The sequence below is a fragment of the Nesoenas mayeri genome (assembly GCF_963082525.1).
Source record: "Nesoenas mayeri genome assembly, chromosome: 13".
NCBI classification, from domain to species: domain Eukaryota; kingdom Metazoa; phylum Chordata; class Aves; order Columbiformes; family Columbidae; genus Nesoenas; species Nesoenas mayeri.
In genome coordinates this window covers 14,237,725-14,254,111 of record NC_137550.1, presented here as the reverse complement: position 1 = coordinate 14,254,111, position 16,387 = coordinate 14,237,725, and the positions used below count along the sequence as shown (strand labels likewise).

At 46.8% G+C, this 16,387-nt stretch overlaps 1 protein-coding gene across 9 annotated transcripts in view; it reads left to right on the top strand.

Moving 5' to 3' along the window:
- Positions 1–16,387, top strand: part of ENOX2 (ecto-NOX disulfide-thiol exchanger 2) — a 40,999-nt gene that overhangs the window by 4,303 nt on the left and 20,309 nt on the right. For 3 of the 9 annotated variants that reach the window (XM_080352785.1, XM_080352788.1, XM_080352789.1), the window contains exons 2-5: positions 8,195–8,338; positions 10,038–10,172; positions 11,474–11,629; positions 14,519–14,725. In XM_080352785.1, the coding sequence (XP_080208911.1) occupies positions 8,195–8,338; positions 10,038–10,172; positions 11,474–11,629; positions 14,519–14,725 (642 nt within the window). Of the gene's footprint in view, positions 1–3,138; positions 3,174–6,616; positions 6,729–8,194; positions 8,339–10,037; positions 10,173–11,473; positions 11,630–14,518; positions 14,726–16,387 lie in introns of those variants that run through there. The other 6 variants (XR_013922786.1, XM_080352782.1, XM_080352787.1 and 3 more) reach the window with 5 other exon arrangements.

Genomic DNA, 16,387 nt, shown 5'->3' with positions numbered 1-16,387 from the left:
GTCGGAGAGACGTTTGAGTGGGAATAATCTACGTGGGCTTTTTAAGTGTATAATTAAAATGCTTCTAGTTACTTGGAAGTGTCAGAGTACCTGTTACTAGTGTTTTCTCTATGAGTTATAGGGCAGAGATTTGTGACCCTGCTTTTTATTGACTAGTTGGATGTCAAGAAACCCATTGGAGTGTCTGACAGCAGCGCAGAGATGCTGTTGGAGCACACAGTTCCCTCGTGTGGCCCCTCTAAAGCAGCGCCGGGCTTGTGGCAGAGCTCCTGTTGGCATTTGATTGACCATTAGTAAATCCAACAGGGAAGATTTTGCAAAAATCTCGAATTGGAAGCACTGTGGGTTCTGTTATCTTCGACGGTCATGGGAACCCTGCACAGCAAACAGCCCAAAGCTGCGTTTTGGGTAGAAGTGTTGTCAGCAGTGATAGGACTGATCAGTGAAATGGTTCTGTTCATGTTGTGGACTATTTCTGATTTTTTTTTTGCTGGTTGTTAAAGCAAACAGGCTCTGTTAGGAGGAACTAGTGGTTGGAAGGTGAAGTCCTGTCCAGGGTCTGGCCCAGCACCCAGTGATGGTAGATACTTCCCTTGATTTATGCCTGGAACATTGAGATCTTTCCTGTCTCCAGGCTCTTTCTAAACATGTCCTGTGAAAGCCACAGCCATATATAGCGTCAGCACAGACCCGAATCAATACCCACCCAAGGGAACGGACAGGGCTGTGCATCGTTAGTGCTTTTTAGGACAGCGGGAAGCTGCCCCGTGTCTTCCTGTTAAGACACAACTCAGCATCTGTTTCCAGAGGTGAAGAGGACTTGCCGATAGCAATTTTCTGTCCGGCCTAAAGCATCTGTTTTTCCCCAATTCATTTTTCTAGTGAGAAATCTTCTAGTCCATGTTGCTTTTTAAAAAATTTCGAATCTATGCATTATGACATCTGCTATCTTGTTCCTAAAAATTCAAACTTCTGAGAATCCCTGGAGATACATAGTGTGTGTGTTCAGAGGTGAAGGATGCACTAATGCCTGTGCCACGTATGGCACTCTAGAAATGCTGGTGTGGTCTGACGCTCACTGAAACCCTTAGTTTTTCTTCTCCTTACGTGCTGCACAGCACTGCACTGCAAATGCAGAGATCTGCTGGTTTCTGCCTTTCCTGGCTGGCTCTCCACAGAGCCTGGGTAGAGCTGAGCGGAGCCCTGAGGTTGCTGGTGTTCTGGTGGTCCCTCCCTTCCCAAGGAAACCAGCTCAAAATAGCCGAGGATGCTTTGTTAAGGTTGGCACGAAGGGAAAGTGCTTGTGCTGGCACCGCGCAGTCGTCCTGGCTGATCTCTCAGCTTTTTTCCTGCTCCGTGCCCAGGAGAGAAGCTTTTCTGCAGCTTCAGCTCTCTTCTGTGCGTGTTCTTTGTGTCTGGTGGGATGTGTTTGGAGCTCAAGCTGAACAGTAGCTTGCTGAAATGGCAGAAGAGAGGCAATCTGTTCTGGAGGTGGCTGCTGTCCGTGGCATTTACCAACATTAGGGTGTGAAACCTCACATAACGAGGAGGAGTTTCTTACGCTAAAGTGCATTGCAAATGTTTAATTCTTGGGACAAACTCCATACTGCAAGATACCCAGTTTCGTACTACTTCTGTTGCCCACTTTTCAATACTTTTCTGGATTGGTTACTCTTTCTCCATTTCGGGGAAGGGAGCGCAAAGCTTTCTCAAGATGTTTTGCTTCTCTTTATTCAGTGTTCCATGGATGGGGGCTTGTCCCTTCTTGGGGGGCCCTGGAGACCCTCAGGCAAGGCTGAAGCTGCCGGGTCCGAATGATGTGGGTGCCCCCACCCAGAGCCTTATTCCTGCCTGTGGGGCAGGCAGCTGGCACAGGGACCTTTACTGCTGTCAAGGTTTGATTGCAGGGTGACAATAAACCGTGGCAGATGCTTTGTTAACCCCCTCTCCTCCACACCTCCGCCTCAGCCCTTTCTCCCCACTAAGTACAGGCAATAGGAAGGCAAAGAGAATTGGAAAAGTTAAAAATGTTTTACTAATGCTACTAATAAAATAGAGAAAGTAATACAAAATATACAAAACTAATCTTGAAAGTCCCAGCAGCAGCAGAGCAGACACCCGGAAGTCCTGGGCTGGACTCTGCAGCCAACCGGAGCTGGATTCAAGGATGCAGGGTCTGTTGCTAGGCCTCAGATTTGCAGGGATGACTCGCAGGGTTCTCCTCAGATGTTGGCCATAGTCAAAGAAGGGAAAAAGCGACAAGACCATTGTGATCTCCTGCTTTTGTATGAAGTATCATGTGAATGGGATGGAATACTCAGTTGGTCAGCTTTAGTCACCTGTCCAGTTCGCTCCTCCTTGCCCCTCTCGCTTACAGGACGTGCATCCTTATCAAAGACCTTGCATTCCATTGCTGTGTGTACCAACACATATATCCAACTTCAGAAAAGTGCAGTTACTAAGAAGACTTCAGCTGAAAGAAAAACTCACTAAAAGAGAATCTAGTCTTGTTTGTAACAAAACCAGGACAACTGCTCACCATCACCACCCTTGCAGAGATCCAGATGTGTCCATGAAGCGCATGACAGTTTCTGTGGGTGAAGGTGACTCGGTGACCATCAGCAGTAAGTAGCTCCTGGCTTTCTCTGCTCACAATGTGGAACAAAAACCACAGCAAAGTGCTTGTGGAAGTAGCTCTTGGCATCCTGGGAGTCCTTGTTGGAGGAGCTGCCAGGATCTCGCATGCGAGTGGGACTAAGATAAACCGCATCCTCTCCAGTGCTGTTTCTAGACAGCACTACCCAGAAAATACATTTGTTTTTGTTTGTGGTTTGTGAGGAGCTTCTCACTTTCCAGCCTCTGCCTGCAGAGGAAAATATGTTGCTGCTTGCGATCTCATCAGCTCCCATTTTTTGTAATATCTGAATATTTCCGACTTGTGGAGTTCTATTCTGAGGCTGTATAAGAACAGCAGCGGGCTTTTCTTCCGCAGCACTTGTACCATGGGCTCTGTGTGCCATAATCAAGTTGTAAATGCAGATGCTTAGCTTTAAAACCAAGAAAGTCCTGTTTCTACCTTTTGGGTTTAGACACTGTGGAGGAGCGTATCAAATAAGAAGGGTGACTCTAAACTGGGTCTTGCGTTGAGGAATCATTGGCTCGGAAGAAAAGCTGTAAGTTGGAATGAAGTTTCACAGCATGGTACAAACTTTCTTCCTTTCCTCTTGCAGTTCAGTAATTTTTTTGGAGATGAAGTTTGATTTGAAGCGATCGCTTTTTAGCTCTTTAAATCAGTCATCCTCTTGCGGGGATCCACAGGAAGGCATCCTTGCCTCAGCACTGCCTCAGCGTGCATTCTTGGCCTGTGGGGTATCAGTTAATTGCTAATACTGGAAATCTGAGAGTAATAGAATAATTTCTGCTTTCATTCATACTTGTCCTTTCATTGTACCAGTGTGGCCGGTTTAGGATTGCTCTGTGAGACATGACCTGCATGGCCCGAGGTTGAAAAGCAAAGCAAATCCTCCAGTGGGAGCAAAGCAAGGGTTTTAACTCTGACCTCTTTGCTGATCTTGGTGTGGTCAGATAGGCTGACCTAAGGCATGGCTTGATGAGAGCCTGACGTCTGGATTCCCGGTACCGATGCCTAAATCATGCCCTGTGTGGTCACCTTTGAGCATTAATCCGACACCATGAATTTGTACCAGCACAAAAAATGTCTCTGCATTCACGTCTGGGGGTCATGTGTTGCATCTGTCAGAGAGCATATCTGCTTACACTTAATGGAAAGCTCATAAATAATAATTCTTTTGGAAGTGGAATGTTCATGAAGAGGCTGAAGCAAGTCTGCGGTCCCTTCTCCCAGGGGTGTCTCTGGTTGTGTTTAGGATGCTTTTGCTGGCTGTTGCCCACCTCTCTCACGGGTAGTGCATGGTTGTTAGTTAGAAATGCATTTGGTGAAGTAATGCTGAGCTGGCTGCAGCTTCATCCTTCAGGTAGTCACTGATCTCACACTGGACTTCACCCAACTTGCCCCAAAAAAACACTCCACTGAACTTGAGCTGGTGTTACTGTCACCCTTAGGCAGTTCCTGTGATGAGAGTCCCCACCCTGGGGGGGAGTGACCCCATGCATGTCTGAGCTGCCCGGTCGTGTCTCGTTCTCAGTGAATGAAGAGCTGTTGCCACCAGCAGCGTGGTGCTTGTGACCAAACATCGCAGGATTGGATTTGGATTTGAAATGTCCCTGTGTGAGCAGAATTGTCCTCTGAACTCAGGCTGTGCTGGGAGCTGTTGGCCATGCCAGCAACTGTTGTCCCCCCCGCTAAATGGAGCTGAGGGTGACTCCATTCTGTGCTGCAACATTGTTATTTGATGGTTGAATCTTCCGTGGCTGTTGGGCAAGTGTCTTGCTTTTGGTTTTACAGTATTTATATAGTAGCTGCCTCCTTCCCGTGTCTGCATGTGGCTCCCAAGGCTCCAACTGTGCAACACGTTCAGATTGCTGTTTTATTTCTCCTGGCAATGTCACAGCTGTTGTGTGGCCCCTTTTGATGGTGTAACTTGATTATTGTAGTTCCAGCTCCCAGGGGCTTTCAGCAGGAGTCCTGCCCATGGCCTGCTCCAGCACCTTGCATTCCTGGCATGGTGCACTGTGATCGTATTATGCCTGCTTAGCGTTCTTTATATTTGCTGCTTATTAAGTAGCAAATTAAAAGCCAGCTTTATAAACTTGCAGTTGAAGCCTTGGTCCTCTAGCAAACCATTCCTTGCTCCTCTCCAGAGGTACATGGGACAGCAGTGCACTTTGCCAGGGGAGCAGACAGATATGCTACCACATGCTGTGGCTTGCAAAACAGTGGCTGCCTTAAGTTGCCAATGTTTGGATAACTGAAGATTTGTAGGCCTGCAGAATGCCATCTAGAAGAGTAGACAGCTCTGTAACTGCAGAGTTCCAGGTCCTTGTTTTCATCCAGAATTAGAAAATTTAGAAGCTTTAGCCCAACTTGCAGAGTTGATCTTATGTGACTTCTTGCAGTGGTCAGGAGAGCATGACCCTGACGGAACACACTTTGTGTCCTGACACCATGGCTCCTCTGTGCTCAGTATGGCCCCAAAAAATCTAAGAGGAATAGTTTCCTCAATTTACTTTGTTTAAAAACAACACTAAGCCCCCAAACTTAAGCACTTCCCCAGCTTTTCTGAGGAGAGTGAAGTGGAAGAACCAGAGTGAAGCCTGGGGCTCTAACACGGGGAGGAACTGTCAGTAATGGTGTAATTTAGTGTAGGATGGGGATGTGCTTTTTGTCAAGGCCCTTGGAGCTGTGTGCCTGCTGAGAACGATGCTCTTCTCGGAGACCTTGGCATCCCCTTGCTAATGGTGACAAGTCACTGAAGTTGCAGGTTGGGACTGAGACGTTGTAGTGGGAAATTTGAAGTGGAGGGGGCAAGTAGTTATTAATTACTGGTCAGTTCTCTGTCACCATGGTCTCTTCTCCTCCTTTTATAGGTCTTCTCTTGTTAATCTGCATGCTGAAAGCAGGAGAGACGTTACCTGCTGGTTTGCAGCTACATGGTGGTTCATTTCCCATGGTGGGGCGGTGGATAGCCAGGGTCGTGCCACCTGATGCTGAAGACTTAGGTGCATTTGTAGGTCTGTTTCTGCTCCTTCCTATAGATGCCAGGTTGGGGTTGAAGCCCCTGTGAGCAACTTAGATATTCTGATCCCAGTAGAAGATTATGCATTTCCGAGGAGCTGCATTAATGTCTGTCCAAGGTGTGAGCTGAATCAGATCTCAGGTCTCCAGGGCTGGCAGGGCTGCCCGGGTGCGGGGCAGCTGGGGGGAGCAGGGCTGCCCCGCTTCTGCTCTGGCCCCTGCTCCTCTCTTGGGTCAAGCACTCATGATCTAACTGGCTGTGGTGGCTGTACGGCTGGGAAACTTCCTTTGCTCATCCAGTGCAATCCCCCCATGGAGCAGGAACAGCCAGATGAGGTTACACAGGAAGGTGTCCAGGCGGGTTGGAATGTCTGCAGAGAAGGAGACTCCACAACCCCCCTGGGCAGCCTGGGCCAGGCTCTGCCACCCTCACCGGGAACAAGTTTCTTCTCAGATTTAAGTGGAACCTCCTGTGTTCCAGTTTGTACCTATTTATGTGCCAGCAAAACATGGTCCCAACCATTCCTGGCTCTCTAAAACAGGTTGTTTCATAAAACCACAGGTAACAAGAAAAAAGTACTTTGTAGACAATTGCAAATTACCAGAGGCTTCAAGCACAGAATTAATCTCAGCAACTTTTAGCGAGGTATACTGCCCTTCACTGACCTCTGAGATCATTATTCTGCTTTCTGTCATCTTCAGCACTTGCAGGGATGCAACACTCAGGGGATAGGGAAAAAAAAAAACACACACACAAACAAATACTCTTTGCGAATACATATAAAGTGATAAAAATAGCTACATTCTCCTAAGGTTCACCTGTGTTTCTGGGAGGGAAACTCAGCAGAACTACAGGAGTACCAAACACGACAATTATGGCGTCCCAACGCACTGAGAGGCCGAGGTGTTGATACCAAACCTTCCTCTAGACACACTGCGGTGTCGCCACTTCTGTTCTGGCGGATCCCACTTCCAAGAACTTGTTAATAAACATGTTTGCTCTGTATGGCTGTAAATAGACAAGAGAGTGGACACAGAGAGCCTGGATGGCTCTTCTCTGAGCTACTGAAAGGTGAGAATGCAAGAAGCAGCCAAAAAACGAAGTACTATTCAGCTGGCAACAACAATAGTCACGCCTGATTATGCGAGATGCCTACAATGCTGTTTCTTAAATACCCCAAAGTCAAAATATCACTGAGGTCATGAGGATTCAGGAAAATAAATCTTGAAGGCAGCAGGTTAAAAATAGAGAGAGGCCGTGCGCAGCGAAGAAACGGGGAGAACAGAAAAGGAGCAACTGTGAGATTTACCTCTGTTATTATCCAGCTGATGGAAATGCAACACTAAACTTGGAAGGATGTTTTCCCACCCTTGGCCGTAGGGAAGGACGCGGACAAGCAGCGATCCAGCCAGACACTCGTTCCGCCAGCTGGACACCCTGCAACGGGTGAAGATGACACGCCAGACAGACGCAGCGTTAACCAAGACCCAAATGTTAACGCACACCACTCAGTCGATTACTTTCTAACTGAAGAGCAAAGGCAGCTACTAACTCCACTTATTTCCACCATCAGTTCGAGCCAGGGCGCTTGATCGTGCCCTGTGGTACAGGAGCAGCACTCAGATGCTGCATTTGCTCTGGCAACCATGCTGGGGAGGGACGCAGCCGTCTCCAGCCATGATGAGCCAACGAGGAGTGAAAAGCTACTTGTATACTTCACAAAAACCCTAATTTATTAACATATTTTTTTGGGAAAAAAAAACCCCTTAGCTACAGGACCGACATTGGGGTGAGAGAGGTTCTCCTGCCCCTCTGCTCTGCCCTGGGGAGACCACAACTGGAATATTGTGTCCAGCTGTGGCCCCTCAGTTCCAGCAGGACAGGGAATTGCTGAAGAGAGTCCAGCGCAGCCACCAAGATGCTGAAGGGAGTGGAGCATCTCCCGTATGAGGAAAGGCTGAGGGAGCTGGGTCTCTGGAGCTGGACAAGAGGACACTGAGGGGGGACTCATTCCTGGGGATCAATATGGAAAGGGGGAGTGTCAGGAGGATGGAGCCAGGCTCTTCTGGGTGACAACCAGTGACAGGACAAGGGGCAATGGGTGCAAACTGGAACACAGGAGGTTCCACTGAAAGAGGAGAAGAAACTTGTTGGGGGTGAGGGTGGCAGAGCCTGGCCCAGGCTGCCCAGGGGGGTTGTGGAGTCTCCTTCTGTGCAGACATTCCAACCCGCCTGGACACCTTCCTGTGTAACCTCATCTGGGTGTTCCTGCTCCATGGGGGGATTGCACTGGATGAGCTTTCCAGGTCTCTTCCCATCCCTGACGTTGTGATTTGATGATTCTGTGATGTTTGTGAGTGATGTTTTCAAGTGATATTCAGTGTAGCACTCAGGTCAGGCGTAGCTGAGAACGGTAAACAGGAGACACAGCTCCAGGGGCCTGAGGAGGTGTTTTTACCTGGAACTGGGCATTTCTCATTACAGTGATCCTGAAGCATCACAAGCCAGTTTAAAGAAAGTGTCTTTTTCTCTTTTAGGCTTAAACCATCTGTCCTTGAACCCTGCCAGCAATAACAAGTCTCTGCAGCTGGGCAGTGCTGCTGGCCCGCAGGTGGTGGAAAGCCCAGCTGAGAATGGAAGCGACTCAGGCAAGAAGAGGAAGAGAGCAAATGTTCCTGCAGGTGAGCTGGGGAGCAGCTCCGTCACTGGCGATACAGGAGGGATCCACATCAGTGCAGACCGAAAACAGTTGCTAGGCTAAGGTGTTAATGCAGAGGGGGACAGATGGAAATGAAGGTGTGGTCTGGTACTGGTTGGTGTTCATGGTTCCATGTTTCTATGGTTTTGGGTGAGTGCTCGTTGTTGCCTCTGTTCAAAAAAAGGCAACATTTCTATTATTATTTTTTTAAGCATTGTGGAATCTCTATAACTGTCCCAATAGTTATATCCTTTTTTTTTTTTCTAATTGGACAATATCTCATTATTAAAATTACGACCCTAATGAAAAGCATAACAAGGCAGATCAGCCTGAATGACTGCAGACATTCATGTCTAAGATAATGTAATAAAAGCAAATTGTTAATTGGATCATAACAGCTTCTGATGTTGTAATACCAGATCTAGGAGTTTTACTGAAGCTGGTATCTAAGGAATTTTCCTTGTGTTTCTCGCAGAGTGACTGGAAAAAAAAAAGACTGAAATGTCTTTGCAGATTATATTGTGGTTGAAAACTGCAACCCCACCAGTGCGATGGGGAAATGTGGCATCTGCCCGTGCCATGACAGCAGCCTCCAGCTGCTGTGTTCTAGATGCCTTCAGGAGAGCTTTGGGAGTCTGTGCACTGGCTTGGGGTCCCAGGTTATGTGAGGAGGAGGAATATCAGCTCGGCTGAGCTTCAGGTTAGAGCCGGGAGGATTTTCATGTAACACTGTTGTTATTTACCTCCCCGCACACTTTTCAAAGCCAGATTTTTTTCAAACGAGCATTCATTTTATGGAAGTGTCATCAGGAGGACAGCATGTGAGCCATCTCTGAGTGCAGGTGGGCAGGTTTGGTGTCCCTGCTCTGGTCTGGGCAGTTGTCTCAAGCTCCGTCTTCTTAGCAGCAGAATGTCCTGTTGGCTTTTTTGAACTGGATAAGTCCTCCTGTGTTTTTTCCACAAGAAAGAAAAGTTTGTGTGGGGATTGTGTGGGTTTTGTTTTGTTCTGTTTTTTAACCTGTGCAAACAAAAAGAACAAGCATATGTTTTGGTGGTACATGGAAGTAACCAGCTAAAGGCACAGTGGACCCAGCTAAATCACCGAACAAGATTTGAATGCTTGATTGAACTGCATGTTTGTATAATGGTAATGGTTCCACCTGGGTTACCAGACAACTCTGCACGACCTGGAGTAAATAACGCTGGTTCTGCTGCTGTCAGCAGCATGACGTTGTTCTTTGCTTCATTTCTCCTGGAAGAGAAATGTCTTCAAATGGCAGTGGAAATGCTCTCTGCCGAAACAGACTGCTCATCTCTGTTAAATTGGATGCAATTAAGACAATTCATGCCTGTTGAATGTTTGTTCTGTGTTCATAAATCCCTTGGGAGGAATCAAAGCACACCCCTTTAATCGGTGTTCCTGTAAGGCCCCTTGGAGCTGTTGATTGTAGTGGATAAACCATAATGCAGATGCTCTTGGAGGCCAGTGTTTTCATAGACCTTGCTTCCATAAAATGTCATCTGCTCCAGAGGAACAGAACTGTGTTTGCGTTGTTTTCATTTGACTCTTTCCTCTGTGTTGGGTTCAAATCTGGCTTTGGGTGCTGATCCTGCAGAGCTTTGCTCCCTGCAGGAGGGTTAAGATGTGCACTAAGCTCCTAATCGCTTATTTCCCCTCTCAGCAGATGGTGGCAGGAATCTGAACCTCGACTCCATTCTGATGGGCTTGCCAATGTCAGACCCAACCGCCTGGGCCACCGCCATGAACAACCTGGGGATGGCTCCCATGGGGATGACAGGACAGCCCCTCCTGCCCGGTACGTCAGCTGCTCACACGCTGCCCACTTGGCTTTCAAACACGGCACGAGGAAGAACCTGTTTCAGTTGAACTAGATAAATACCTATCGCATATAGAAAACGTTAATAAGCTGTGTTGGAAATGCATTAATGTCTGCAAGTGATTTATTTAGAGACCAGTTATAAAACTGGTTTTGGAGGAAATGACAATGTGTTTTTTGATGCAAACAATGGTTATTGTGGGGTAGCTCTAGATACTCTGCAGTGGACAAGCAAGAGTGGTGTTGCTAATTGTGAGTTCATTACCTGGAGTGCAAAGCTGTCGAGGATTTAGATTGCGGGGTGACAGTAAAACCCTGGCAGGTGTATTGTTAACCTCCTTTCCCCACTTTTCCCCCTTCAGCCCCTCCCTCTCCCCCATTCCCACTCAGCACAGGCGATCGGGAGGGAAAGAAGGACAGAGAGAAGAGAGTTGGAAAAATTAAAAATGTGTTACTAATGCTACTGATAAAATAGAGAAAATAATACAAAATATACAAAACCAATCTGGAAAGTCTCAGCAACTGCAGAGCTGGCAGCCGAAGTCCTGGACTGGACTCTGCAGCCAGCCGGAGCTGGATTCAGTCTGTCACTGGCCTCAGTTCGCAGGGACGACTCGCAAGGTCCTCTCCTAATGTCGCCATGAGGAAAAGGGACAAGATCCTCATGATCTCCCTCTTCTCCAAAAGGCATCTGAGCGCACCCTTTCCATTCCGGTTACTGCAGGTGTTGCTTTCCCAGGGTTCACAACTTCTGAACAGATACAATGCTCCTCCCTTGATGGATCTGTGTAGTTTTATTTGGCATCGGAGGCAAATCTAAGAGCAAAATCAAAGAAGATTGCTACTTAGATAGGGTCAGAGTGCTAACTAAAGCCTAGAAAGAAGGTAAGCAGGTAAGCTTGCAGCAAGGTGTTTTGTTAAATGCTTCTGTGCCTTTCACCCAGAATTATTCTGGCACCTTCTTAGCTGCTGAAATTGCTACAATTCTCTAGTTTGCAAGGTGATGCCCTTAACCCTCTGTCACAAGCTGTCTGCACTACGAAACTACATCATGAAACTGGACTGGGTTGGGTTTTATGCTGTTCCCATATGCCATGGGTTTCTTTATATGGATCATGTAATACTTACTGGGGAAGGTTTTGACACCAGAGGAGAGGTGGTGTCTACAGAGCAGAAAAAGAGAAATCTACTTGGCTGAGGCAATCAACAATGAAACAGTTTTAAATGGTGTTCTAGGGGCACAAATCTCAAAGTTCTCCCTCGTTCTCTCCCCTGTGTAGATTTTGACCCAGCTCTCGGGATCATGACCGGAATCCCTCCCATCAACCCCATGATGCCGGGTTTGGGGATCGTCCCGCCGCCCATCCCTCCGGACATGCCAGCTGCCAAGGAGATCATTCACTGCAAAAGCTGCACTCTCTTCCCACCTAACCCACGTAACTATTTCTGTTTTGTTCTGTTTCTGGCTGGTGTCAAGGGTTTGTTTGCGGGGTGACAATAAAACCCTGGCAGGTGTATTGTTAACTCCCTTTCTTCCCCCTTTAGCCCCTTCCTCTCCCCATTTCCCACTCAGCACAGGCGATCGGGAGGGAAAGAAGGACAGAGAGAAGAGTTGGAAAAATTAAAAATGTGTTACTAATGCTACTGATAAAATAGAGAAAATAATACAAAATATACAAAACCAATCTTCAAAGTCCCGGCAACTGCAGAGCTTGCACCCGAAGTCCTGGACTGGACTCTGCAGCCAACTGGAGCTGGATTCAGTCTGTCACTGGCCTCCGTTTGCAGGGACGACTCGCAAGGTCCTCTCCTAATGTCGCCATAGGGAAAAGGGACAAGATCCTCATGATCTCCCACTTTTACATGAAGTATCACGTGAATGGGATGTTATACTCCGTTGGTCAGTTTCTTGGTCACCTGTGTCTCGTTGCCCCTCTCACGAGGTGTCCATCCATCCTTATCAATAACCTCACATTCCATTGCTGTGTTTACCAAAACATGTACCTGGTTCTCCAGGAAAATGCAGCTGATATGAAGCTTTAGCTGACAAATTCACTAAAAGGGAAACTTGTTTTTTAACAAAACCAGGACAGTCTGGCTCTGACGTTACCTGTCAGTCGCTGGGCTCGTGCAGGGCAAGAGGAAGGGGATGAAGTAGCCAACAAAATGTGGATGTGGTAGAGATAAGGAGGAGATGTCGTGGCTTGGCTTTGGACTGTACCTTAGCTATTGCTGTTAGAAGAGGCACGGATCAGTTATGTGCTTACCATACCCTCTGTCCCAGTTCTTGGTTTTCTGGACTTACAATTTTTCCAGCCAGGGGGCTTCTTGGTACTTGTATTAATTTTCATTAAAAGATTCTAGATCATCTTGATTACTTTTTTTTTGGTCAAATCTTATTTTGCCCTCACTCTTTCTTCCAATGAGTACATTGCTGTGGTGATCAGTTCCTTTCCTGTTTGTTGCAGACTCTGTGTATTTCCCAAGTTAGAGTTATTACTCATCCAGTTAGACTTGCAGGGCAAGACTTTTTTTTCCTTGCTTTGACCTATAGGTTCCAGTTCATTTACTGGAAGCTTTGATTACATTCAAGTCCTTAGAGCTTTTTAGACCGGTTCCTTTGATTTCTTAAAGTTGCTGCTATGAAATAAAGGCCTTTTCAGCTACAAATCTTGCTGTAAAAATGTTGCTTTTTTAGCTTTTCATTTCAATTAAAGTGAATTAAAACGGTTGTGAATCTTGTGGTTGCTCTATCAAGACTGTCTGTTTTAGTGCTAGCTGTTCTCTGATGTCTTTACTACTTACAAATTACTGCCCCATGGATTTCAAATGTCACTTACTGCTGCAAGAACTACCCGGTGAAACGTATTGAGTTGTCATTTGCAATATCATCATCAATACATCTGTTCTTTAGCTTTTATCTGAGAAACTTGGTGTCATACTCGCCGAGTTCTTCGTAGCACGATGTGTTCCTAGAATATTAAAAACTATTTTAAAATTTCTAGTATTATCCAAATCCTCTCCTTAAGCATTCTGTGGCCCAAGCACTTTCTGATTTTATCCGTGATATTCTTTTTCCACTGTCTCACAACTGAACCGCAAAGCTGTGCCACTGATTTCAGTCCTGTCTGCACGCACTGTTGTCTCACTTCATTTGGAGCTTGTCTGTTTTTCTTCCAACAACAATTTTGTTCTATGTCCCACTTTAACAGGCTTAAGTACTCTCATGTAGGTTCCTTAGGAGCTGAAGGAGAGAGGTCAGTATTTGATTACTATTTGTAGCTACAAAATAAATCAGAATCACAGAATCCCAGAATGTCAGGGGTTGGAAGGGTGAGCTCCTGCCTTGGGTGCTGTCCTGCAGCATCTGCTCTTGTGAACTAAGAGCAAGGTGTTAAAAGGTGAGAAGAACCGGGGTTTGCAGAGAACATCAAGGGTAATATTTCATCAGGCTGTGGCAAGGCAGCGCTCGGGCTCCAGCTGGGAACCCAAAGGAGCTATTTCCAAACAAAAGGAAAATAACGCTAATAATTGCTTTTGGAAGAACTTCGCTGGAAGTGTGCCACAGAATTGAAAGAATGGAGTACCACTATTTTGTTAAATCAATATGTAAGCAGTGTAATTCTGTGAGCTGAACTGGGGGCGATAGATCTCGGCGCTGAAATTCACTTAAGATTCTCCACGTGTTAAGAAACGCAAGGTGACAAGTGCATAATCCTTTTGAGCCTTCATGCACTGAGTTGGGAGGGTCTCGCTGAGGGGCACCTGGGCACGGGAATGAGTGTGGTGCTGGAGAAGCACCTCTCCGAGTCACAGCAGTATCCCGCAGCCTCCTGTGTGTGCCGCGGTGTTACAGGTGGGTGAGGAACCTGCTTTGGACAAATTAGACTTAACTTTCAGCCGGCTTTTGTGTTCTGTGGTTTATTTTAGTTGTACAGGTAAAAAAAAACCCAAAAGACAAAAACCCCAAACATTAATCCCTTCTAGACCTCTTGGCTACACCCATTTCCTTCATCTCTTTCTTTCTTTGTAGTCTAAATTAAGTTCATGACCTTCCCTTAATGTAAATACTTTCATACCCTTTATAGACTGCTGTTTAGCTTTTTGCCCTTTAGGATTCCCTGTTATCTATGCATTCTCTATGTTAGGACAGTCCTTTTAGCTGTGCTTTTGTAGCACCTCCCATGATAAAGCTTTGAGGTCCTGGTGCTGCTCGTGTTCTGCGCCAGGATGGTTGTCCCTCAGGAGAAGGGGCAGATAAGAGAAACTTGTGCCAACAACCCAAAACCAAACCTGCTCTGCTTTCTCTCTCTTGCCTTCTTCAGATCTTCCTCCTCCAGCAACAAGAGAGAGGCCCCCAGGGTGCAAGACGGTGTTTGTTGGAGGCCTGCCGGAAAATGCCACTGAGCAGATCATTATGGAAGTGTTTGAACAGTGCGGGGAAGTCATAGCCATTCGGAAGAGCAAGAAGAACTTCTGTCATATCCGCTTTGCTGAGGAGTTCATGGTGGACAAGGCGCTTTATCTTTCTGGTAAGTGTATTTCTGTCTGGGATAGAGGTCTAGTGACCTCTTCATAGGCTTTGTTCTCATTGGAAGGTTTGTTTAATGTTGTGTCAATTTGCCTCTTTTTCTACGTTTGTCCTTAAGTATGTGAAAACAGCTCATAATGGGAAAGAGAGCAATGGTGTTTACCTGGGGTACTGCAAACCTCTGCAAAATATTGGGATGAGGTACTGAGTCCATCCCTCTCTTACCTGGATAAATGTCCAGCAGATTCTGTAGATGATGCTTAAGGGTCCTGTAAAAATTTGCAGTTGCTCTCAACTGCTTGTTAATTGGAAGGTTTGTTTGACTTATCAGGATTTCTTTCCCAGTTAATTATGAGAGCCAAAAGCCCTGTGCTCCTTTTGCTTAGGGAACCCCTGTTCTGCATCCGTAGGGTTTAAGAGGTTTGATCTATGGAGGACGGAGACCTTAGGGTTGGTGTTCCAGACCCTGCGGATGGCAGATGGTGCGTTTCCAGCCAGGCCCACGTTTGCTGTGCTGGTCACGTCTGCCCTGGGCAAGCCGGGCTCTCCACCCACCTCTTCACCATTCTAGAAAAATACAGTAATACTTTCTATTTCCGTGCTAAAATCCCTTCCAAATTCATCGTTTCAGTATATTAACAAACCAGGGAACTGCCTTCGAAGTCCATACTCTCTCCAGAGAGGTGGGACTGTCAAGATAATGCTCTTTGCTGTTGAAAATAATGGAAACTTCTCTGTAGTCCGTATTGACTACATTGCGTCTCATTCCAGAGACTGTTGAATTGAGTTAGACTTGCAGTGCCCTGTTGGTAAGAGCTGTGGCTCTTTGTGGTTACCCTTTCTACACAGCCAAAGCAGCCCCTTGAGCTGCAGGTGTTTTCTGCTTATAGTTCCTCCTGCCTGCAGCCGTGCTTGTGTGCACAGTCATCCACACGCAGGCATTGCTTCTGGGTTTGTTCTTTGTACAGAGTCTCTCTGTAATGCAGATTTTTGTATGTACATACCACCTCTGAATCCCAGAGGAGAGCCTTCTAGCACGTTTGATGTGAAACTCCAGAAGAGGAGTCCTGCAAACCACGCTGGTGGTCAGAGGAGTTTCCACACAGTGGATGTGTCCGTTTGCTGACCCCGTTCCCGCTCCCACTGGATGATGGGGGCTGTTCCAAAGATTCCTGCCATCCACCTGCTGCCCTGTTTACCGTGTCTCACCTCCCATTCCTCCCTTCCCATCCTCACCTTGTGGAGTTTGTGGAAGTGTGGAAGACAGTTCTGCCTTCCGCATATGAACAGCTGGGCTTAGTCGCCCAGCTCGAGAGCTTTCACAGAGTCACAGAATTGACTGGGTTGGAAAAGACCTCAGAGATCATCAAGTCCAACCCTTGATCCAGCTCCAGTACAATTCCAGTTGCTGTTCGAGACCCAGTACCCGCTAGTGTTTCCTGGGGAAGAGGCCCATGTAAGATCTTACCCAGCATATGCAAAACACAGCCAGATGGCAGCAAAGCCCCTAACAATGCTTTCTTCTCCAGCATTGCTTTCTGTGTGTTAAACTCTTCAGTAAACTCTTCTGTTCGGAGGTTTTCTGGCTCTGTGGGAAAGCGGGACTTGCACTGATGGGTGGTTGGAGCGTAAAGTAAGTCCCCTGTCCCATCCCAACACTGTC